Here is a 25654-nt window from a genome sequence, read left to right on the forward strand (position 1 = left end):
TTTATGGTTTTCCATGCTATCTGCCCCTCTCCATTCTCTAGGTAATGTCCCTCGAAGCTTTCCTACCTCAGCGCAATGAATGACAGGGCGACACCGCAGCTGACTTGATTGCAAAGGCATTTAATGTTCTTGCTAGCTTATTGTTTTCCGACTTTTCCACTAGCATAATTTGCTTGAATCCAGTAAGTGGGATAGTATGAACAAAGTGAGACAAATGCTTATTATCTGAAAGCTTTGAAGGGACAAGGAATAAAAAAAACCGGTTACAACAAAATTTCTCCATATTAGGTATACCTTCTACTCAACTGAAGAACTGACTTAAATCTTTACTAGGTATTATATATATTTTTTTATTGTTTCACAATGCCACAATGCTGCTGTAATATCTATGTAATATAATAAAAGAAATTAAATTAAATATGAGATCCAGTTCTTAGCTTCTTTCACTCTCCCTCTTTCTGAACAGTATGTACTAAGATCTAGTGCAGTGATGGCCAATCAGTAATGCACTGAGGGCGAGTATAGTATAAGAACCATACTTGAGGGCCATGCAAATTAAAAATAGCTACAATAAAAATAAACTTACGATGGCAATTTAAGAACATATTATTAAAACTACTCAAATATTAAAACAGAAGTGTTTAATGCACAATGAAAAAACAAGCATTGCTTTTTAATGGAAACTGATGTTCGTCAAATTTTTTTAAGAGATTTAGGGCCGTATTCATAGACATTCTTAGCGCGGACTTCCGGTGGATGATCAGCAAACTAACGTTTTTCGTATTCATGAATGAGTGTTAGCGATAAGGATAATATGAATCCTGTACAAGTAACCAGTCGATAGCCGGGGCTAGTTTAACACGCGGCTAGCAAAATGTCTATGAATAGCACCCCTAAAGTCCACTTTCTGATGTTGCAATCTTAAGCGTATGGGATAACACTGAATTGAATTAATCTGTTTCTTAATGTTATTTTGAAACGAGTTTCCAAAAATTAACACTAGTTGCCTCTGCTGCTTGAAGAGGATCACACTGGAGTTCACATATTCTAACTGCAGTTTCTCAGGCTGGCACTCTACTTTGCATTTCATGGCATTGTTGCAGTTTCATCTGTGATCGAAATACTTCAAAAACTTGAAATCTACTACCGAATTCTAAAACGAGGTCTTCAGTAAATTCAACATACTTCTTAAAACTAACTTTTTCTTCTTCATACAGTTGTTTGCAACAGGAAAAGTGGCATAAATTATCTGCTTTCAACATTTGCTTGAATAGATTTAACTTCTTTTTTTAAAGCATCTACAAATGCCATCATTACGAAAATTGTCTGATTCTTTCCTTGCAATTTTAAATTAAGTGTATTTAAATGCTGAGTAATATCTGTAATAAAAATCTGCTAATTTATATCACAAAACATTTGCAGTCACAAACACTTTTATCATTACCAATTAATGAAAATATTTTCGTAATTAAAATTAAAGTCTCGATTTAGGTAAATTATGATTCCCAGCAACACTAACTTTTACACATGGAGTTAAGAAAAGGAATAAATCATACATTTTTATTCAAGGGCCAGATGAAATGTACTCATGGCCTGGTTCAGGCCACCATTTGGCCATCACTGATCTAGTGCAAAAGTAACTCTCTGTTCCTGTTGTAAATATGGCACAAGGATATGATAACTGCATTTTTAATTAAAGACATTTCGTGAGCTTGCAACTATGTACTGTAGTTTAAAACTAATGTTAAAATGCGTAGTACCTGCTCTGTAGGTTTGACAATGTCATGCTTGCACATTATTGGTTCTCGTAATATGTCAGGAGAATTGGACTCCACTGTAGCCTAAAATACAGTCACTAACTGAAATATCCAACATAACAGGATACACTTGTCGATATGGTTACCGAAGTCTCCAAATAATGAGTCATTCTGGCACGCTCTCCATTATACCTCTCCAGCGTGGTACAGATCAGCATACCACTTTCAGGAACTGATCTAAAGGTAAGCGTTCACTACATCGTATCGCACGCATTGGAAGAATCGCATGGATCGGAAAAAGACTATCTTTGCTGTAATTGTTATGTAACTGCGTTCAGTACATCGTATTGGATGCATCGCCTCACGGCAAATCCGTCTACGTTTCTCGGATGAGCAACTTTTCCGATGCGTGCGATCATGGCCTTCTTTAATAAATCAATTTTAATTGGTCAACTGTTACTATTATGTTGTGCCATGTTCAGTGTCGCGCCAAAATGGCAGACGGAAAACTTATTTCGCGTGTAGAAAATTGCGAAGAATTATATAATTTGAGGCATTCCCATTACAGTAATCAAGTCATTTCTTGCAAATATATTATGTAACCAATATTTCTTTCGTTTCTTCCTCTTCAATTAAGACGTATGAAGCAATTACAAATTCTTATTCGCTAACAGACGTAATTAATAGACCTAACCTCAAACTCCTCTGTTTTCAGCAATGTCAATATCGTACAACGTCATGTTTTAAACAGCTGATAGGGGAATCCGATGAGGCGATGAGGTGGAGCCGTTACAGTGAACGCACTGCACTTAAAATATCCATTGCGTGCGATTCGTACGAGGAGTGCGATACAATGTAGTGAACGCTTACCTTAAGACTTTATTCACATTGAGACTTAAAAATCATTTATTTCATTCCATTACTTTTGCAAATTATTTGGGTATTTGAGTATGGAATCTTGAAAAACTTAAAAAGGTCACTCTGTATTTAAAATACACTTTTATATTCCAGCAAAAAAAAAACACAATTAGATTCAAGTGGAATTTATGGTGAAAAAAAAATGGTGCTTAGTTGTAAATTTATCACAGGGTTACTCCCTTTCCCTACCAGTATTTCACCACTGCTTCAATTATCATCATTATGCAGGGCATGTACCATGGTGCACCAAAGGCAATGTCTACGGAGACAAAAAGAACTACAGCTTTAATGTGTTGTTCATAAATGGGGAGGACTCTTGGGTGAACGATCCAGTATCTAGTATCCTTCACTGCATAAAAAAGAACATTTTTTCTGGCTGATTAAGTACATTTATATAACATTATGCCGATTTCTGTAATACATTTAGCTTTCTTCCCAGGACTATGGAGATCCTGAGTTGCCAGACCATTTTACAACTTCTTAAACAAAGGAATAAATATGTAATTTTCCAGTGGATTCCTGGTCACTGCAAACTCTTTGACAATGAACAAGCAGAAGCCTTAGCTAAGAGGGGTGTCCTTATCAAACAGCCCCCACTGGGACCAATGTCTTACCACACAGTGAAGCATTAATTAAAAATGCTCTTCAAAATAAATCCTATCAAGAACTAAATAACACATCATCTCAACACCTTCTACAAAAATTGAAATCTTTAACAGTAACGTGAAATCAGTCTTATTATATGGCTGTGAGACATGGAAAACAAGTAAAATTATACAAAATAAACTGCAAACATTTGTTAATAGATGTTTACGAAGAATCTTAAAAATTAGATGGCCAGATATAATCACAAACACAGAACTATGGAAGATAACAAATCAGAAAGAAATCACAATAGAAATCAAAAGACGAAAGTGGAATTGGATAGGGCACACAATCAGGAAAGAAGATGGGGCAGTACAAAGAATGGCTTTGGATTGGAACCCCCAGGGTAGTAGAATAAGAGGAAGGCCAAAAAATACATGGAAGAGAACAGTTTTGGAGGAAATTGCTAGGGAGGGGAAAACATGGAGCGAAGCGAAAAAGTTTGCTACAAATAGGGTCCGATGGAAGCACTTTGTGTATACCCTATGCAGTTTGATTGATTGATCTCAACACCACTAGGGAAACAAAATATTAAACACTTCTGATGGTCCCAGAAGATCAGCAGTCACCATATTCTGCCTTTCTAACAGACATGATATACTGGGCAAACACCTAAATCACATTGGGATAATGCAATCCCCAAACTGCATGCTCAGCAGTGTTAATGAAGAGCTGGACCATCATCACCTGGAAAAGTGTCCAGCCCTCCACTCCTCCTCCAAAGTTGACCATTACTGGGAAGCCAGGATGAAGATGTGTTATTTCAGTTATCTGTAAAATTTTCCTATTACCTACTATTTTTGTTGTTTGTAGTCAATGACTCCATTGGTCATGTACAGTAGTGGCAAAAAAAACAGGACCGACAGAATAATCAAAGTCCCCGAAATGAGCCACTGGGCATGCCATGCCCGCATTCACAAGATAGCGAGTAATCTATTGAAATTATTGTTGTAGTTTCGACTGCTGACGTAGCCCATTTCGAAAGCCATTAGAAAATAAGCTGGTAAAATTCATGTTCTGGGAATAAGTTAATTAAGTAGTAAAATATCGCTGCAATCGAAAAGTATTGGGAATAAATTTGAATAAGGAACAAAAAAAAGTTTCCTTCCTAGGCAGGATTCGAACCACAAAAGTCTTAGTTACCAGTTAATCGTGCTGTCACTGTGAACAAGGCTCAGTCTGTTTTTTTTTTTGCCACTACTGTACTAGCCATTTGCAAAATAAATAATTTCATGTCAAAATGAACAATTTTATTTACAAGAACAATGTTAACAAAATACCTTCTTACCAAATACATTGCTTTTTCAGAAAAGAAGATCTGATGGCAACGTGAAATGCAATTTACAACCAAAATTTGAATGCAAAACTAAATGTTATTAAAGTTTGTTGCCTTTTAACCAACCAACTGTTCCAATTTAAACATTGTAAGTAGCATCACAAAGGTGTAGTTCTAGTTTTTCTGTAGTATGAAAATGGTCATAAAGAAGTCTTGTCTTGCAGCCTATATATTGAGATAAATATAGAACAGAATAAACAAAAACTTAATCAAGTCTTATTAAGTGGCTAACATTTATAGTCTGGTTACAAGCATCAGCTTTACACACTATAAAATACCATCATTACACAGTTACATTGCATTTGGTATTAATAGTATTATAGGTTTTAGTTTACTTCCAATGCAAAGAAAAAAATCGTAAACTGAATTTGTTGCTTGCTTTAAAAAATTGTAAGTAGGAAACAACATATATCGGAGAGAATCTTGAAACTATTGTGCAGAAATGACCCCAATGACTTTTTCTTAAAAGGAAAAACACAGTTCTGCCAACAAAATATTTGCTATTTACAAGTCTTACACAGAATGTTTGGATAATGCCATCCAAGAGGGAATCAAGACAAATAAAATCAGAAAAGGAACTCCATTATCTCGCAATTTTACGTGAAAGTTAAAGTTATATATCTGCAATTTAATATAGTTTTAAGCTTTTATCTAAGTATCATTCTGCTTATCCCTGCAATTTCTGAGTCACTTTCATGATATGTTAGAAGTAATTAACTTAAGTTACATAAACAGAACAGGCACCTGATGGCCTGTGCATTACATTGTAGGAACTTGCACAGCACTGCCCTAGAGGGAAGAGACCTCTTAGAAACAGCTGAAAAGCCACTGCTTATCCCAATACAGAAAGCAGCCAAGTACTGCAAGATGTCCCGATGTACTACCAAGAGTATTGGAAAAGAAGGCCAGGGGCACATTCTCATGGAAAATTGCCTTTCCCGAAAAGAAGAGATCCAGATTAGGAGATTATAAAAAGGTTCAATTGATCACATCGATCACAATTATAGTAAATTTTTACACTCATGAGAAAATAGCAACATGGTAGAAACTGCCATATTTGCTCGCATATAACTCGCCCCAATTTATGTTAAATTACAGGGGGGGGGGGGGGGAGTACAAAAGAACATGCCAACAACCATAAGAAACCAGAAATAAGTCATAAACTCATAAAATGCATTAGCTTTTGTTTTGGTTTATACCCCCCAATCCACGCCAGATGTTTCCTGGGGAAGCGCTTATAAAAAAGTGAAATCATAGTATATCTTAAAAACCTTACGTGGTACGAAAAAAAGAGAGGCATTTTCGGATTCAGTGCACACCAAACCATAAGGGACACATTGTTTTAAGTCTGAGCAAAATTCTTGTTGTTCAATGTAATTAAAAAAACAAAAATTAAGATTTTATGTCAAAAAGCTTTCACTTACAACATGTTAAACTACTACTAAACAAATATGAATAAAAATTTTAATTAAAACTCCAGTGTTTAATTATTGTCAACTGAAAGAAACTAATCCTATAGTCGCGACGCTGTTATTCCCGGCGTGACTCCTCCTCTTTGCTTACGTCTTAGGAAGTGAAGGCTCTATCTATAAAATCTAAATCAAACGCACTGTAATTCAGCAAATAATTGAGCGGCAAATAACGTCCTCGTGTACTTTCTGCAAACGCCAACTAAAGAGCCAAAATGGCGGGCGACTATATTAAGTATTTATCGAGCCTTAAGAAATGAATGATGTCTTCATCAGCGAATCACAAGACGCACACATTTAAATGTAGCTGACCTGCAACGTGATTGGCTGCCGGAAATTAGAGCGACGGGACTATAGTTACTTATTATGGGTATCAATCAACTCAGAAGGGTCTGTTTTATGATTGGTGAAAATGTTGTTTACCTATCTGCTATAATTCTGGAGAAAATTCAGTTTATTTTAAGGTAAGGTAACTCTCATAGAATAGCTGACAAACTCTACCAACTATCCTTAAGAAGTGGGGTGAAATGGGCCCCATTTTAAACAACAAATGAAAGAAAATATGCAGAGAGATCTCTTACAGAGAATGTTGATAATATGCAAGCAAGAGTGATGTGAAGTCCGAAGTCAAATCTTCAAGACGCACAGGTATTATGTTGCAATGACCTATTTTACACTGACTCAAAATGCATAAGTTTTATTCTATCAAATCAGTATGCCATTTGCCCGAGAACAGAATGACTAGTGATGAGCGAACACTTTACCAGCATCAAGTCTTGATTGTTCCTCTCTGTACTATAATCAATCAAGGATGTGTACTAATCGATGTGATTAACCAATGAAAAGACAGATTACATTGATGTAAGGCTAGTTGGCTGTTTACTAAGCTCCGTACACATCTTGGACTGACTATAACCACAATATCTTTGTAACAAATGATCATGAAACAATTAATTCTGGCAAGTCTATTCAAATTAATTAGTACTGTATTTACTTGAATATAAGCCACACACACTTTTTTCACTGCATTAAGACTGATGAAATATATCTGCAGGTGAAGGCTTATATAAATAAAATTAACCTAAAAATGCAGGTGCAGCTTATATTAGGGGGCAGCTTATATTTGGATAAACACGGTGTTATTTTCTGTGTCCTGGATGGCATCTGGTTCTGTGTTCTTGGATGGCATCTTTCGAACACCTCATCATTTGTCAGCAATCTCTTTCACATTTTTAGCTTCTTCTCTAGATTTACATACAACTGACGCAGTTTGAAACCAAGGTTCATAACCTTTAGTGGCTGGAAATATCTTGCTGGTTAAACACTGTGTACATTTCCACCGGATAACATGAGGTTTCTTAGTAATACGAACTTGCGCAGTTACGCCTGGAACCAGGAGTCCTTCACAACCTTTACATATATTTCGCTTTACTTCATGTTCAATTTTGAACACGTTCTTCTTTGCGCAACTCAACGCAACATAGGAATAATAACCAAATACTGGATTCTTGTTTAAACTTTGTTTACTCTGAACACGTTTCGATAAAACAAGTTGTCCAGCTTGATAAAGATGGTTCACTTGTTGTGACTGACAACTTAGTTCTGGTGCACCTTTAGATTTTCCCATCTTTACACTATAGGTGTGATGTTTGTGCTCACAATGATGTGATACTAAATATAAATCACAGTACAGTTTTTATATGACAATAACCCCAAAATCTGAGCATGTAAATTAACAAAGGTAATGAATTCAGTTGTTTCTCTAAATAGCCAACAACACTCAACCAATGTGTAATTTAAAAACCAACATTTAATTTTATTAGTGTTGCAATTTAGCAACAACTGCTGCTGCCATCATTATTTTCACTGCTGCATTTCTCTCGTTCTGGGTTCAATGAAGAGCTGCAAGCTGAAAAAAAAAATCAGTGTTAGAGACCGAAAACTTCTACTTTACCTCTCCAATTATTTACTGAACTTTGTAATGTATAGTATTCCATAAAGCTTGATCCAAACATAGAGAAAAAAAAGGGAGTCTGTTAGTACAGGTTTTCCAATCTCAAACTTCAATTCAATTTAATGATAAATTTTGTTATCAATAATATACTGAAAATAAATTACTTATTCAATTTAAAACTCCAAAATGTACCGGCCAGCCTGTTGACAGCCCTTTGCCCACCATAATGGGGCCCACTTTCACCATCAAATACATAAACAGAGATCATTCTTCAATATTGTGATGAAACTAAACGATTAAGAGTATATACGCCATATGTAATCTCGTGAAATTTTTTTGCACGTCAGGGGAAGAAGAAAGTGGACTGAGAAGCTTCCCTCCCTCCCTACACATCCTCTTATAGCTAACAAGCTCGCTTACCCCCACCATAAGATTCTTATTATGTGCTAGTGCACACAAGCTTAAATCACGAGATAACGAATGACCTGTAGCAGTAATTAAATTCAGTTACAGTGTTTAAATTACAAAACATATATTCGAAATGATGTCCACCTGGTCAAAGACAAGCTTTACATTACTTCAATAAATTGTTGAATACTAGATCCAGTTATTCTCACTTAATGTTATGAACACAATGAATGCCATGTAATTGACTAGGTGCTTCCGAACTTCACTAATGATCATTTTGGGAAGTTACATATTCCATTAGACGTGGCTACACTTTACCTATAAAAAATATCACTTCTGGCTTCACAATCCAGTCATGTACAAACTGCAGGAACATCCTAAGTTCCTGTCTGGATGGACAACTACTGGGAAATACTTGCCACCGTGGGTTTGCTGCTTTATTTCAGAAGAACTAAAGAAAACAGATTTTATTATTAGTGAAGAAGTTCATGGCCTCACCTTTAATGGTAGCTGTTGTACAACTGTCATAATTTATTTACTCACTTACCCATAGTAGACCCCTTTGTATAAGATCCCCCTCTACTTTAAGAGCAAAATGTAAAAATATGCATATAACTTATCCACATATTAGACCCCCACAACATAGCCATGTACAATATAAGGCTCTAAGTTTTGAATTCTTGCCTTAGACTTTCATACAGTAATGTACATTATCAATTACAAATGTTCAAGGAGAGATTGCAAGGCAAAACCCTCTTCTGAAATCACATTCTGTCCCATTGTTTCTAAGCTAACAAAGAAGAACATCATCTGTCTTTGTCTTCGAATTATCTACCCTACTCTCTCTCCTGTTAGCTCTTCCATTATTACAGCAAAGACTGAGAAACAAATTCCCTTTCTTCTTCTACTGATGGTATCGGTTTTCGCAAACGTACTTCCTAAGTCCATCAAAGAGATCAGAGTCAGTTTGGGAATGTAAAATAAGCAACAAGAAAGCAAGTTATTCTGTATCATTTAAATTGAATCTGATTGACTTCGCAGAGAAAATTTATTGACATTTTAAAACTAATCTCTATATTTAGGCCTACTGTTACCTAACTTGAAAAATGTTATTTCCTTACTGCTTTTTCATATATGCATATATAAGACTCCCTATTTTCCATTAAAAAAAAAGAGGGGGGAAAAAAGGGGTATAACATACGAGTAAATATAGTAATACTTTTTAAAGAAAATCCTAAATTATTTCCTCGACCCTACTGTTTGATTCAAACACCACAGAATCTTAAAGTTAGAAAGAATGCTGACAACTTACATTTCAGATGGTCGGCTTAAAACACACTGTGTCGTTGTTGCACTATACTCGTACTTAGTCAGCTGCCTGAACTCTACTGAGATATACATATTTTAAAACATTATACGATCCCAGTACAACAACGTATTTTCCTCACTGAATCGTATCTTTGAAAAAAAGTTCTACGAGTTGTATCTACAGAAGTTTCAGTGACGATTTCCACAGACTACACAACCATAGAAACATTATGTTATTAGAACCTTACTTACTTACAAATGGCTTTTAAGGAACCCACAGGTTCATTGCCGCCCTCACATAAGCCCGCCATTTATTCCTATCCTGTGCAAGATTAATCCAGTCTCTATCATCATATCCCACCTCCCTCAAATCCAGTTTAATATTATCCTCTCATCTACGTCTCGGCCTCCCCAAAGCACTTTTTCCCTCCAGGTTCCCAACTAACACTCTATATGCATTTCTGTATTCGCCCATACGTGCTACATGCCCTCCCCATCTCAAACATCTGGATTTAATGTTCCTAAATATGTCAGGTGAAGAATGCAATCTCTGCAGTTCTGCATTGTGTTAACTTTCTCCATTATGTTATTAGGACCTTATTTAATGAGTGGAGAGAAACAAATTCCATTCTCGATCAGAAATGTTGTACATGGCTAATAGATAATATTACTGAAAATGAGCTCTATTGGGTGTGCCAGAACTTCATACATTACTGCACCATATGTATGGAATGAAATGGAGGATATTTTGAGCAACAGCTTCGAAATTCAGGCAAGATTCTCTCCATTCTCATAAATACATAATTCACTATATATTGAGTATAGCCTATACTACGCCTATGTCTGTGGATTCTATACAGTAAACTGGGGTATGATGTCACTTGGGAGAAGGTGGAGCCTGCTCTCCTCCCTTTCCTTCCCCGAGCGAGCGGGTGAGAGTTCAAATAGCATGTTGTGTTCCCTCTCCCACCTTCCGTAACTATTTACTGGACCAACCAGCTATGGTGCCAGTTGCCCAGACCAGCACTCTACAGATTTCATGGACAGAATATAATAAGTATGCGAAAGATCACTTGCCATACTGCAGTGCCGTGAGATGGTAAGAACAAGATTAAACAGTTTACAAATCACGAGACCTAACCTAAAAATGTAGGTGAATGTTACTTATGGGTGAAACGAGGATTGAGCGGATTCTGACGATTTTGCAATAGAAAATATTCGAATTACAAAGCGAATTTGATGGAATTTTTTGTGGAGATGCATTTTAAAACTTATGCATTCTATTGGTAATTGTTACAAGTAAAGTAATTGTAGAGATATGTGGCAAATTACCTGTGAAATGACACGTCCAACGTAATGTGAGTGCAAACGTTATGTTTTCTAGTCAGTGAAACGATTTTAGTCATATGAAACACACGATGCGATATAATGTGAAGAACGCAGAACTGTTATTAATTCAATACCCACTGAAAAACACTCAACTAGAGCATACAATACTATAATAAACACGAATTTCACAACTGAACTTTCATTCGAAGCCCGCCATTATGATTGACTGCGTTCAGCCGGCACAGCGCTGCGGTAGCGCTGAGATAGCAACAGCACTGAACGCCTTGCTGGCCGACAGCGCTGCAATAGCGGCCGCCATTTTTCGTAGCAAAATTTTTTTCGCTGCAAGTCTGCTGCTAGCCAGCGAAAGTGGAGGGGGTAGACCTCAACCAATGGTGCCGGAGTAGACAGAACAATGGCGTGTTTGTTTGTAAACACAGCGGACATTTTGCAATTTGCAGTCTGGTCGTTCAGCCACTAACAGCTGCTGTAACTCAGCAAAAGTGAATCGCTACCCCAGCGCTGTCCCGGCTGAACGCAGCCTGACGCACTTCAACTGCCAACATAAAAAAAAAAATCACTACTTCACGACAACCACACTCAATCACTTTCTCCTTCTTCGAAACGGACACCTCCGGGATAGAGTAATTTTACATCTTCAAGCAGAGCCTCAAAAGGATCGCGCGCTAGCCTCGAACAATCCTTCCTCCATAAATATTCACAAAGGTGATCACTGAGGTCTTCCTTGCGCACGCCTCCCCGAGACAGACGTCCCCTAAGTCCACGCCATGCCTTTTCGATCAAATTCGAGCATGCACTGCTTTCCGGATCAACAAAGTTGAGGCTGTGATTCACAGTCAAATGACGGAAATTGTTAACATCCAGGCCTTCATATCCCTTCCAGCAGTCCGTCATTATTGTGGTTTGAGCGGCGACATGTTTCCGAATAAGACGAAGCAAAGTATCTTTGTCCCTCTTATTATTCGGACAAATCTCCAATCGCACTTCCTTCGTCTCACGATCTATCATGCCCAAAACCCAAGAACCCTCCACAATACGACCAGCCTCAAATTTTCTACGTCCAATCTTGCATTCATCAATTTCTACTATATGATTCGGCCCTCCAATTCTAGGTTCGTTCTTGTAACGGCGATCCAGACTGTCTGAAAGAAAAATAAAACTTATACAAATTAATCTAACAATTACACCACCAACCAATCTAATAGAAATTCAAATATAATTCTAAAAAAAACCTGTCCTAACCTGTCACAGTTTCGTATATGCAAACCATAACAAAAGATTAACCTAGCCTAACCTAACCTGTCGCAGACACGCCTATACAAGGCATAATAAAAACCTAAACTATCCTAACCTAACTTGCACAGTTTCGCATATGCAAAGTATAAAAAAGCCTAACTAACCTAACCGAACTTCTCACTAAAATCCTAAACTAACCCAACCTAACCTGCCACAGATTTGCCTACACATGGCATAAAAAAGCTAAAACTATCTAACGCATCATAAAAGCCTAAACTAAGCTAACCTAACATCTCACAGTTTCATATGCCTAAACTAAACTAACCTAATCTAACCTCTCACTGAAATCCTAAACTAACCCAACCTAACCTGCCACATATTTGCCTACAGAAGGCATAAAAAAGGCCTAAACTATCCTAACCCAACCTGTCACAGTTTCATATATGCAAACCATAATAAAAGCCTAACCTAACCTAACCAAATCCCTAACCTAACCTAACCTGTCACTAAAATCCTAAACTAACCTAACCTGTCACTAAAACCCTAAACTAACCTAACCTGTCACAAATAATTACGTAACGCATCATAAAAACCTAAGCTAACCTTATCTAAACTAATCTAACCTTACCTAACCTAACCAAAACCCTAAACTAACCTGTCACAGATAATTATGCAACGCATCATAAAAGTCTAAACTAACCTAACCTGTCACTAAAATCCTAAACTAACCTAACCTATCACTAAAATCCTAAACTAACCTAACCTGTCACAAATAATTACGTAACGCATCATAAAAACCTAAGCTAACCTGTCACTAAAATCCTACTCTAACCTAATCTAACCTGTCAGTAAAATCCTAAACTAACCTAACCTGTCAGTAAAATCCTAAATTAACTTAACCTGTCACAGATAATTACCAAAGACATAATAAAAGCCTAAACTAACCAAATCTGCCATAACAGTTCATTTTCTTACCTCTACACACTTCCCTCAAGTATGAAAACCAATCCGCGATCGTTGACTCCGCTACATCCGGTACATTCGTCTCATCGCACTCCCTTATTGTTTGGGAGTACGAAAACTTTACAGCAAAACTGTACATTATAAGGAGAACTCTCATAGTTGACAATCTCGCACGACTGAAAAATGTGTTATTTGCAGCAGACAACTTAAATGTTCCATAAACCTCATGCCCGGCGCATTTTTTTTGACAATGAAAGAAACCGTATTTGTCTCTCCTGCCAAACTGAGGATACAGCAACTCCCCACAAAGTGGACACTCCATATTTGCGGGAAGCAGACCTTTCTCCCGGCACCACTGTTGCGCTTCATTTTCACTATTAATAATGCTCAGCTTTCTAATATTAATACGATCACCTACTGCAGCCATTTCCACAACTACGAATTCCCGCTCGAACATTAGAAACTAGCGCGAAACATTCGTAATGTTATATCGATAGCTATGAATATACACATATAACATTGCGAACTAGCGCGGAACGTTCGTAATGCCTCGTAGGTTATGTTGGTATGACATGTAAGACGGCTGAAAGTGCAGGAAGAGAATATGCTCAATCCTCGTTCAACCTGATACGGATGTTAATTATTAGTACCAGTATGTTCAAATTTCACTAGCTTCCAGCCTAGATCATATAATATGATCTAGGCTTCCAGTAACGGGCTCCCGGCACAGATATCTAGAACATTATGAATTATCAGAATTTAAACTTCAGACTTGTCACTGCTGCCAACATAAGTTATAAAATCACTACCAGTTGTATTTCTCAGTATCGAAATTCGAAACGAAGTTGGCAAACGAAAATTCAACGTGTAAACTATAATCCACTAGCTTATGTAGTAATGGGTGGAAAATGGTTAGGTTTCACCCTTAGGGTATTAAGCTGACCTGGGCTTTTTTTTTAGAAAGAAGGAAACAAGCCAAACAGAAATTCTTACAGGAGAATAGAGATAATTATTTCAATGAACGACGGGAATAAAATAAGAGGTTACTTGAAGGAAAAACTGAATGAGGTAGAAACAAATACAGTCAATTCCGGTTATAGTGAACCTCTGCGGACCAGCATATTTCGTTCACCATATCTAAGGTTCACTAAAACCGAAGTGTCTGTTTTTATACTACTGACGTTACTATACATACAGTATTAATGCCTGTTTGGGTCAGACTACGTTCAATATCAGTACTAATGTTCGCTGTATCTTCGAACTTTCAACACGTCACACTTCGACACCCTGATGTTTACAGTTCGAAACTTGAATCTAATCTGACCATGTAGGTAGTAGGCACAGACCGATTTCGCACCTCTTCCCACTAGAGCAGGGATCGTCAGCACAGAGTACGCTGGGGCTAGCCTCACTTACCCGCGGAAAACGCAGTGCACTATAGTGCTCTCATAGCTGCTAGCGGGTATGCTCTCTATCTCTCCCTGTTGCACGACAGTGCGCACGGTGTATCCATTGTACATTTCAGCGAGTGCTGACGACCACTGCACTAGTGGTATGGTACTGTGTACTCGGTCTTGGAATTTCTCCAGTTTCACTTTCACAAAGATGCGGGAGGAAGAGTTGAGAACCATTATAGTGTAATCTTTCTTGTATTCACTCTTTGGTCATCACTCTACTCCCTTTTAAAAAAGAAAAAACTTTCTCTTTCTCTTCTTCTAATAACCTCTTTTTAAAGGAGTCAGAACTAATACTTTCTTTATCCCTCACTGCGTAAACTATTCTCTTTAACATGTTTCAAGCTTTCCACGAAGCTGAAAAAATCCTTTGTCTTTCAATGCACTTAGGGAGTAGAAGGTTTGAGATTTTGTTCTGAATACATTCTTGGAAGTTTATAGGAGAAAGGAAACTTGGCCATTTTAAAAATATATTTTCTTGGGGAGTTATAGTTTTAGGTTCACTATAACTGAAGTGAGGATTCACTATAAACGGAAATATTAATGTCCTTTTTAATGTATGGTATGCAGATAGGTTCACTATAGCCGGATGTTCACTATAACCGAGTTCACTATATCCAGAGTTGATTGCAGTAAGAATAAAAACATTCGAGATTCATATAAGGGTACCGTATAAAGGAATTTAAGAAGGATATCAGGCAAGGGTAAATGTGATCAAGGATGAGAATGGTTACTTGGTTGCAGACTCATTCAATCCTGAACAGATGGAAAAACTATTTTGGGCAACTATGTACTAAATGTACATTGGCCAACTAGAAATGATCGGGACAAAATTCAAATACAAACTGCTGATCCATTTAAACCCGAACCCACACTTTCAGAAGTTGAAAATGCGATAGAAAATCTGAAAAAGTACAGGTTTCCAGGTATCGATCAAATTCCAGCAGAATTAATACAAGAGGGTGGAAGCGCATTATCTAGCGAAATTTATAAACTTGTACTTGCTGTTTAGGAAAAGGAAATTGTACCAGAACAATGGAAGGAGTCTATAATTGTACCTATTTTGAAGGGGGGAAAAGACTAACTGTGGTACCGGTAACTTCCGAGAAATATCACTTTTGTTGACTTTGTACAAAATTTTGTCTAATATTCTCTTGAGAAGATTAACTCCGTACATAGATGAAATTATTGGGGATCATCAGTGCGGTTTTAGGCGTAATAGGTCGACTATTGAACATATTTTTTTATATTCGACAGATATTGAAGAAAAAATGGGAGTACATCAGTTATTCATAGATTTCAGAAAGGCGTACGAGTCGGTTAAGAGAGAAGTTGAATATGTTAGGAGAAAATCCACTAACGATTAGGGAAAACACAGAAATTCTGCTTGAAGCAAGTAAAGAGATAGGTTTGGAAGTAAATCCTGAAAAGACAAAGTATATGATTATATCTCGTGACCAGAATATTGTATGAAATAGAAACATAAAAATTGGAGATTTATCCTTGAAGAGGTGGAAAAATTCAAATATCTTGGAGCAACAGTAACAAATATAAATGACACTCGGGAGGAAATTAAACGCATCTAGTCTGTTGTCAAAAAATCTGAAAGTTAGAATTTATAAAACAATATTATATTACCGGTTGTTCTTTATGGTTGTGAAACTTGGACTCTCACTTTGAGAGAAGAACAGAGATTAAGGGTGTTTGAGAATAAGGTTCTTAGGAAAATATTTGGGGTTAATAGGGATGAAGTTACAGGAGAATGGAGAAAGTTACACAACGCAGAGCTGCACGCATTGTATTCTTCACCTGACATAATTAAGGACATTAAATCTAGACGTTTGAGATGGGCAGGACTTGTAGCACGTATGGGCGAATCCAGAAATGCATATAGAGTGTTAGTTGGAAGACTGGAGGGGGAAAAAGACCTTTGGAGAGGCCGAGACGTAGATGGGAGGATAATATTAAAATGGATTTGAAGGAGGTGGTATATGATGATAGACTGGATTAATCTTGCACAGGATAGGGACCGATGACGGGCTTATGTGAGGGCGGAAATGAACCTGCGGGTTCCTTAAAAGCCATTTGTAAGTAAGTAACATACCCTTTCACTTTGCTCCAAACAGCTTCTATGGGATTTAATACACAGTGATAAGGAAGAGTCTTAACACTGTGTGACCTGTCTGTTCTGCCATAGAATCCACAACATATTTGTCGACTTGTTGTTAACATTAGCTGTCTTTATCTGTTTTATTAGTTCGTCCTTCACCATGTCCGTCCTGTATCCTATACCTTTCACATCCATTCACTCGATCATATCTTTTTTTCAGCTTAGTGGGAACGCGATCCAACTTCACTCTATGATAGGATGCATTGTCCATAATAATTACACTGTTATAGTCCCATCGCTCTAATTTCCAGCAGCCAATCGCGTTGCAGGTCGGCTACATTTAAACGTGTGCGTATTGTGATTTGCTGATTCATTTCTTAAGGCTCGATAAATACTTAATATAATCGCCCGCCATTTTAGCTCTTTAGTTGGCGTTCGCAGAAAGCACACAAAGACGTTATTTGCCGCTCAATTATTTGCTGAATTACATTGAGTTTGATTTATTATCGTAGGAGTAACGACGTGATAATGTTTAACGGTGTTGCAAATAGATTCCTCGTATGGTAGCTCGGCAACGTAAGAACAAAAATGGCGAATACTACCTACCTAGACTTTATAGAGCCTTCACTTTCTAAGACGTAAGCAAAGAGGCTGAATCATGCCGGAAATAACAGCGTCGGGACTATAGGTGCAAGCGAAGACAAAATTCCTTTAAACCAATTTATGAAGACATCGCCGGTCATCTCTTCATGATAGTCCATAATGAACTCCCCACCCTCCACAAAACCATCTTCACTTCCTATGTGAAGTAAAATGAGACGCCTACCTTTCCCAATTGGATTTTTCAACCTGGTAGTTAGCCCTGACAAAAATGCCGGTTTTTTTATTTATTTTTATTTTATGGTAGAATCTACCCACACTTTAGAAACTGCATTACCTTCGTTGATCCACATCTCGTCAAAAAAAATATAACATGTCCCTCTCGCCTATATTCTCGTATTTTCCTTAAATACTTTCTACGCCACAATAATATATCTTTGCGGTCAACAATAATGTTCTTTGTATTTCTCTGTATAAACTCAAACCCAATCTCCCGCAGTATATTGTGAAGACTTGTCTTCTTGAAGTTCGGCAAGCCGGGATCATTATTTATAAGTCATTACTTTATTTCTTGTAGGTGGCTCGTTCATTTCAAAAAAGTGATGCACTTTACGACACACTGCACTTCTTACAAACTCGTCACATTGCACTTCTGTCACAGGTGTTCTGTGTTTACGCATTTTACCCGGTGTAGATAAATGCCCTTTATTTATCACTTCACTGCATGTAGAGTTAATGCTTGGTGAAGAAACATCAGTAAACTTTGCCGTCAAATTTACTATATCCTGAATACTTTTCACAGAATTTACTGAACACATTTAGAACAATTTGCTTTTCGCCACTTCTCAACAGTTTGCCTTTCCGATGCTTAACATATTCTATGCGAGCAGCCATCTTGCAAAACTGAAATTTAAATTTCCGCTCTTCTCCTTCCTTCTAGAGCATTTTCTGACATGCACTACATGCCATAATTATAATATGTTAAATATTTATGAATTTATGACAGGTTTTCATAATGATATAATTAAACAATGTTTAAAATTGTTTTACATTGTTATGATTGTATTGAACACACACAAATTCCACAATTTGGAACATCTGGCCGACATCTACGGCTGACCATTAGGATCCAGAATACAAAGCAGAGGTTAAATTAAAAATAAAATACAATATGATTAGCGGGAGAATACGGCACAATGATAAATTAAAAAATAAAGTACAATTTGATTTCGGAGAAACATGAGATGAAAGTACATTGAAGAGTAATGAAGTGAAGTAAAAAAAAAAAAAAAATATTACGTAGTGTTATAAAAGTGATTGTGTAAAATGGATAATGAATCTCTCATTACCATTAGGCAAATTTTGTTAATGTCTTCATTAAAAAATTTAAGAGAAAGGAAAATAGTTTTGCGATGAAAGGGTAATGGAACGGAGAAAAATTCTCTCCGGCACTGGGTTTTCAGTTCTACGTGCTGATGCTTTATCCACTAAGCCACACCAGATACAACCCCGACGTCGGACAGAATCGTCTCAGATTAAGCTCCAACTCTTGGGTTCCCTCTAGTGGCCGCCCACTGCACTACGTCATAGATGTCTATGAACGTAAGACCGAAGTCCACACATGTGCTGAGGTGCACTCGTTATGAGTGACTAGTTGGCCGGGATCCGACGGAATAAGCGCCGTCTTAAATTACGAAGTGATTTACGCATATATATATTATTTTAATGTACCGAAGTACATATGATATTTCCATGCAACCATTTTGGTTAACTTAAATGAAGCTCCCCTAGCGCCAAAAAAAAGTCCTTTCACTTCCCATGTATTAATATCCATTTTGTTTCTCTCAATGAAGTGAGAAATACATGGATTGTAAATAGACTGCTTTTCATCGTTAACGTTATTGGCTTATTGATCATCCTTCTCAAAACGGACAGTGGGATCAAGAATGAGGCTTCTTTAATTCTGGCGATCAATGGCTATAATGTCTGCTCTTCTCGTTGACCCATTCTCAGCCAAGCACTGCACTTCTTCGTAAACCTCCCACTTTGTCTTCCGAAGGGTGGTTGCGATGGAGCTTCCCAAAACATGCCCAAGGGTTTCTACTTCGCTGCATCCTGGATGACGACAGTTTTGATCTTGGAAGGAACGACCTGGCACCGATCATACTGCTGCGATGTTTGTGGATATCTTTATGGCATTGGTCCACTCTGAGGATGATATCCCTCTTCTATTACTAATCCAAGAGTTGTTTTTTGGATCTTCACTGTAAGTTACCACTCCTTTACCTTTTTGTGGAGGACGACACCAATTATTAAACGACCTCCGCCGTAATTCAGATCTTAAACTTCGTCCTGTCATCGAATGTGCTTCTGCATTGTTGATTTTGCGAAATACATGGCGAACTACATTTTCACTTACCCTAAGTAGTACAAAAGTTGTAAGGTTCCATCAGCCAATAGGATTTTACTAATACACGTGCTTTTGTTTACATGACAACATATTCTAAGCCCGGAATTAGTATATAAAAAATATTACGGAAAAAAAAACAAAATGAATTCTTCTAATGATACATTATTTTGCTCCCTCTGACTGCTTCAGTTCTGCAGAAAAAGTGATCTTAATATTACCACATTAAATAATCTGTGACTAGAGTACCTTTCCTAGGTTACACAGCCCCAAAGCAGAATGCCTTTTCTGTAACCTTAATGAAGATAAAGATCAAGATCATTTTCTTCATTAGCCACATGCAGACCGAAGCTGAGTTTGTTTTGTAAAGATAACATCCGATGCTCATGTGACGATTTCAAACTAAACAAATGAATCAGAGCTGCTGCTGTGAATGAAGAAGAACGAATTACGATGTAGGAAGGAAGAGAAAGAAGTTTGGCTAAAAAACGCAAAATTAAAAAAAAGTCACAAGTTATGTTTTCGAAATAAGCAATTCATTTATTCTCATTGCTGACAGCTTTATCTCAAATATTTAGAAATTTTAAGATGATGGTAATGACATTGGTGATGATTTATAAATGCCCGCTCCCACTTAGCAAAATCGAATTGAACACAATTTCTCTTCACAATGTATTTAAATGGGAAATAGCAGAAATCAGTGCATCGAATCGAGCCAAACAGAATTCATGAGGTAGAATATTTATTCCATTGCCAGAACAGAATTTTTTGTTTCGGGTATGATCATATGTTCTTGTGAAGTCTTCGTGAAAAAACAAATGAGTCACATCCATTTTTGGTAGCGTAATTTGAGTTCTGTGAATTATTGCTGAAATAATATGTATATAGAAAATTACAATTCATAATATGAATGAAGGAAAATTAATAAATTTCATTCAAAATTATCCGCTATTGTATGACAAAACACAAAATTACTATTGTAATAAATTCCCGTGATAATGATTGAAGTGAAATAAGTAAATTAACGGAAACATCAGATATAAATTAAAATCTAAAGAAGTGCTATAGAACAAAATTTTGCTTCATCTCTCAGAATTTAGTCAAACAAAGTGAAAATTTCCCGTTAAAATATCATGAATCCAGATTTCCTTTCCTTGTTTTGGATACTCATTTCCTCTCTTCTCACCTTTTCACCTAGTTATGCTAAAGCCATTATGCGATCCATTTTAATCTGTACACGCTTCGGTTTGGTTCCACTAGATGTGAGCGGAGCAGGGGCGGCTTTTGGGGTAGTGCCAGTGTGCTATGGCACCGCCAATGAAATAAACAAAAAATAATATCCTAAAAAGCAGTTGTAATAGTTTATTTCTACACATTTTATTCGTATTTCATCTGAACGAGCGCACACACAGATCGGGACGCACTCTTGCAGCGTTTTTCCGAACTTTGGAGCCACTTCTGTGTGGCACTGCCTACGTCCATATAACACTGTACAAAAGGCTTATGATTCTAGTTTATATACGTTTCTTATGGCAGACTTTGAGACGAATTCAGTTTGACTCAGTAGTTAATATTCCGCCTGCTAGAGCACAGTAATGCAGAAATTTCGCTAGATGACAGGGTTGTTGGAGATGTTAGGAAGGGAACCATCAACCGCAGACTTTCATGAAAACACGTTACAGTTCCGTGCCAAATGTTAATGTAATGTTGCCATTTCAAAACTAATGCACATAACTTGGATTTGAATGTGTAAAGTATTATCCATTTAACTATATTGAACGCAGAGATAGTCATGGTTCTTTTTAGAAAGATAAATATTTTTTTCATATTATGTAACACTGTTCGTTAATGTTGTGTAATATTTGTTTTATTTTGCGGCAACTAAATATCGCTACACTGTTGCTATAGTATTGATGCTTTTGTTAACGATACATGAGATCTATGCAGGACATGAACATGTGTTATTCAGGCCGCTGCCTTGGATTCATCAGCCTGTTAAATAAAATGCAAATGTGTTCGTTTATTATATATATCAATGTTTATCTCGTGTGTTTTTGTCAGTAATTTTATTAGTTATAAAATTTATTTGTATTTGATTAACAATACTGTGAAAGTTTTGCATTATCTGTATCTGTAAATTTCGTTATTAGTTTCGGAAATGTTATTGTAACTGTTACTAGATGCATTATTAACTATACACCTGGTAAATAGCTGGTTTAATTAATGTGTTTTATTTAACATGTAATGTAAATGTGAGCTGCGATTATCAGTTTCACTAGGGTAATTTGCGTAAAACCTTTTTTTCATTTTTCGCACCACCACCAGAATGACTCACTGGCCGCCACTGGAGCGGAGGCAGATGTTTTTTGTTTCGATTCAATTTGGTTCGATTCCGCTAAGTGGAAGCAGGCTTTAAGACAGCATGTAGTTTAAAAAAAGAATTGCTGCATTATTTAAAATTCAGTATTGAATATCACAGCAAAGAATCACTGCATTTTTTAAATTTTAGTATTGGATATCACAGCACTATAGCTTCACTCATTCCATTTTCACCAACTTCCATCCAGGCTTCAGAAATTACAGTTGCCTCCTTTCTTACATTGATATATGGTTCTTCCTTAAGGTACGGTCACATGTCGCTACTTTTGCAGCGATGCAGTACAAAAAACTGCGCAACTCTCATACTGCGACATGTGAACAACGGTGCAACCCGAAAAGTAGCGGCTGCCGAACCTGCTGCTCGCTACTTTTTCATACTGCGCGCAGTTTAAAAGTAGCGATGTGTGAACAGGGTTCTCAGGGTTGCAGCCGCAGCATTTTTGATATTGGTTTTGTTGAAACTTTTGCTGTGGTTGCGACCAGTGTTGCCACCCATATGTGCCAATGATACTTTTATTGTTTGGATGTATTTTAATGTTAGATGTGATGAAAATAAATTATTTGTAACAGTTATTAAATGCACAACACAATCTGAGCATATTTGCTGACGATATAATTCATTTTTTTTATTTTATGTAGCGTAGTTTCAAACAGGAGGGTTGCCAACATTGATTACGTGAATATGCTGTTGGTTATCATTTAAGTATATAGGCGTTTTTTAAAAGCTTTACAGTAAAAATAATGGCAATTTCTGAATACTAGTTAGGGCAGAAAAGCAAATAATAGATAAGTAAGCTTTCGCATGAGTTTCTTAATAATGCGAACATAACCACAAAATATATATTGAGAAGTCAACACGGAGATGGAAACCTGAAGCATGACTGCGGCTGCAAAAGTAGCGCTTTGTGTGTGAACAGACTAGCAACCTCCAGTTGCAACTTTTGCTGCACTTGGGTTGTGCAGCACGAAAAGTAGCGTGCAGCTTGCTACTTTTGGCTTACGTGTGAACACGACACGCAACTTTTGCAGCTGCAGTACAAAAGTTGCGCAGCGACGTGTGACTGTACCTTTAGTAAGAAAAATCGAGTTCCTAATACCCATGAGATCTCTTTATAGTATGTCCCCTATTGATATTCCTAAAAAATACAGTATAATATTATAAAACTGTTCTAAATTGACCGAAAAATGGTGTAAATTTATTTCTATTTGTATATTAAAAACCTTTGTTTTACATATATATAAAATCTGGATTACAGTATACCAGTTTTTTTTTTAATTAGCACTAAAATAGCCTACTTATCTAGATAAACTTATTATTTAGCAATGATAAAAAATTTCATCTTTCCATTTGGGTCTGTAGCTCGAGAATCTCTAGTTACAGCATTTAAAACTCCTAAAAAAGGAAAACAATACGAGATATCTATTGAAAGCATTCGAGTTATTCTCACTATCTATTTTTATGTTAAAAACTGTCATATTCTCAAAATTGTTAACTAGAGGAGACTGATCACTGCATTTTGAAGGCAACATTTTCTAAGAACTTTCCAATACCAAGAAAACCTGGACGGAATAGTGTGTACCAAGTTTTATGTTTTGAACACAATATGAAGTATCATGCAACTGCTATCAACTGTATACATATTTCAAGAATAAGCTCCTCAATTTATAAATATAATTTCTAATTTTTTACTTTCTTTGGTTTTATACTATCAACTATGTTCTCTGATTACTTCATTGCGATCTTTCATTAATTCTTTAACTTGATTACTGGTATATTATATCTACAATGGTGAAACTGATAAATACTTTTTGTTCACTTGTATTTCGCAATGAATCAAAGAAGCCCGTCAAATTGATAGTTCGCCATATTTGCTGCATCTGACCAAGCAGGAAATGAGGCACCATCCATTTCTCCTGCTAATGTGTTGCCAGGAAGAAGCCTATGATTTGTACCACCTATCTCGGCCCCGCAGTCCGCACATTTCCCAATTCCATTGGCTCCACCACATTCTCCGATTGCATAAATGTGTCCATTTGGACACTTGAACCAATGGCCTTGCTTCAGTCCAACTGCTTTCACAATTTGCTTTCTTTCCTCATCTCGAAGGACTTGCTGCATCTTCAATATTTTACTGAATTTATCCTGCAAACAGAATTAAGTTGTATATTACATGTATAAACATACCTAATAAAATATCAAATATCAAATAAAGTTACATAAAATATAAAATCAAATTAAATTGTAGCTAAAAGTACAATTGCTGCATCTGAAATATTTACCATGACAAAACGGTCATTACAGCAGATCGGATTAAGTCTAAATGAATCTAAAACTCAAACCATCGTTATCGAGAAAGGAAAATTAAGTAGTACGACGTTGAATCATGGAGGATCAATTGTTAATAGTATTGATGGAGATGAACGAATCAAATACCTTGGGATTAATTTTTCTGATGAAATTAAGTTTGACATTGCCAAAGTAATCAATAATTTAAATAATAAGATCCAAGCTTTAACATCTACTTATCTTCTGAAACCAGAACAAAAACTCAACGTTTTAAATATGTATATTTGGCCTATACTTGTTTATCCTCTTCAAAATGCTCCCCTTCACCAGCTTTCTGACTGGTTTCTCGAAGATGTGGATAAGTTAATTAAAAGTTCGGTGAAGGAAATTTTATGTTTGCCAGGAGACACGCCAGATGCGATGTTGTACACCGAACGTAAATATAAGGGTCTCAGCCTTTTCAAAGCTCAATGGGAAGCATATTTACAGCATCTCAATATTTGCAACACATTATTGAGAACCTCGAATCCTCTTGTCGTTTCTACAAGGAACATAGCAGCAGAAAAGAAAGTATGTTCCAGGAAGTTAAAAATTCCACCTGAAGATCTGGATATAAGTAACATCAATGTCCATAAACTACGACAAAATCTTAGGAAACAAGATTATGACAAATGATGTGCGCTTCCACATAAAGGATAAGGTGTTATTTTATTTCAAGAATATACTCCCGGAAATAAATGGATTTTTTCTAAGGAGGGTCTATCTTCCTCTGAATGGCGGGACGCAATTAAGATGAATGCTAACGTAGCACCAGTGAGAAGTCTTCATGGGAGATCCTTGGACGGTTTCCGTTGCAGATACTGCAACGAGATTGAAACCTTAGCACACGTCCTAGGATCCTGTCAGCATGGAGAACTCCTGAGAAATTCACGCCATCATAACATCCGAAAACTAATAGCACAAGCCCTTAGAAACAAATCCTTCGAGGTCCATGAAGAGGTGCACTGCGTTGCGTTTGAAGGCGGCGGAATTAGAAGAGCGGACATCGTGGCTCTAGACAAGACTAATAATAA

The 25654-nt window shown here is 36.8% G+C and overlaps 2 protein-coding genes across 3 annotated transcripts in view; both read right to left on the reverse strand.

Annotated features, from left to right (window-relative positions):
• Positions 1-7747: 7747 nt before the first annotated feature.
• Positions 7748-13980, reverse strand: LOC138693054 (uncharacterized). 2 transcript variants are annotated; one of them, XM_069816624.1, is made up of 4 exons: positions 13357-13980; positions 11128-12287; positions 8806-8938; positions 7748-8034 (listed from the first exon to the last, which is right to left on the reverse strand). In XM_069816624.1, the coding sequence occupies exons 1-2, from the start codon at positions 13799-13801 to the stop codon at positions 11725-11727; spliced, it is 1008 nt and encodes a 335-aa protein (XP_069672725.1). In that variant the 5' UTR covers positions 13802-13980; the 3' UTR covers positions 7748-8034; positions 8806-8938; positions 11128-11724. The 2 variants fall into 2 exon arrangements, with proteins under 2 accessions (XP_069672725.1, XP_069672717.1); XM_069816616.1 differs by lacking the exon at positions 8806-8938.
• Positions 13981-23808: 9828 nt separating this feature from the next.
• Positions 23809-25654, reverse strand: part of LOC138693065 (NFX1-type zinc finger-containing protein 1-like) — a 129432-nt gene continuing 127586 nt past the window's right edge. Inside the window, exon 26 of the mRNA XM_069816638.1 lies at positions 23809-24437. Within this exon, the coding sequence (XP_069672739.1) occupies positions 24129-24437 (309 nt within the window). The 3' untranslated portion in view covers positions 23809-24128. The remainder of the gene's footprint in view (positions 24438-25654) is intronic.

Source organism: Periplaneta americana, chromosome 2 (assembly GCF_040183065.1).
Source record: "Periplaneta americana isolate PAMFEO1 chromosome 2, P.americana_PAMFEO1_priV1, whole genome shotgun sequence".
In the NCBI taxonomy this organism is placed as follows: Eukaryota; Metazoa; Arthropoda; class Insecta; order Blattodea; family Blattidae; genus Periplaneta; species Periplaneta americana.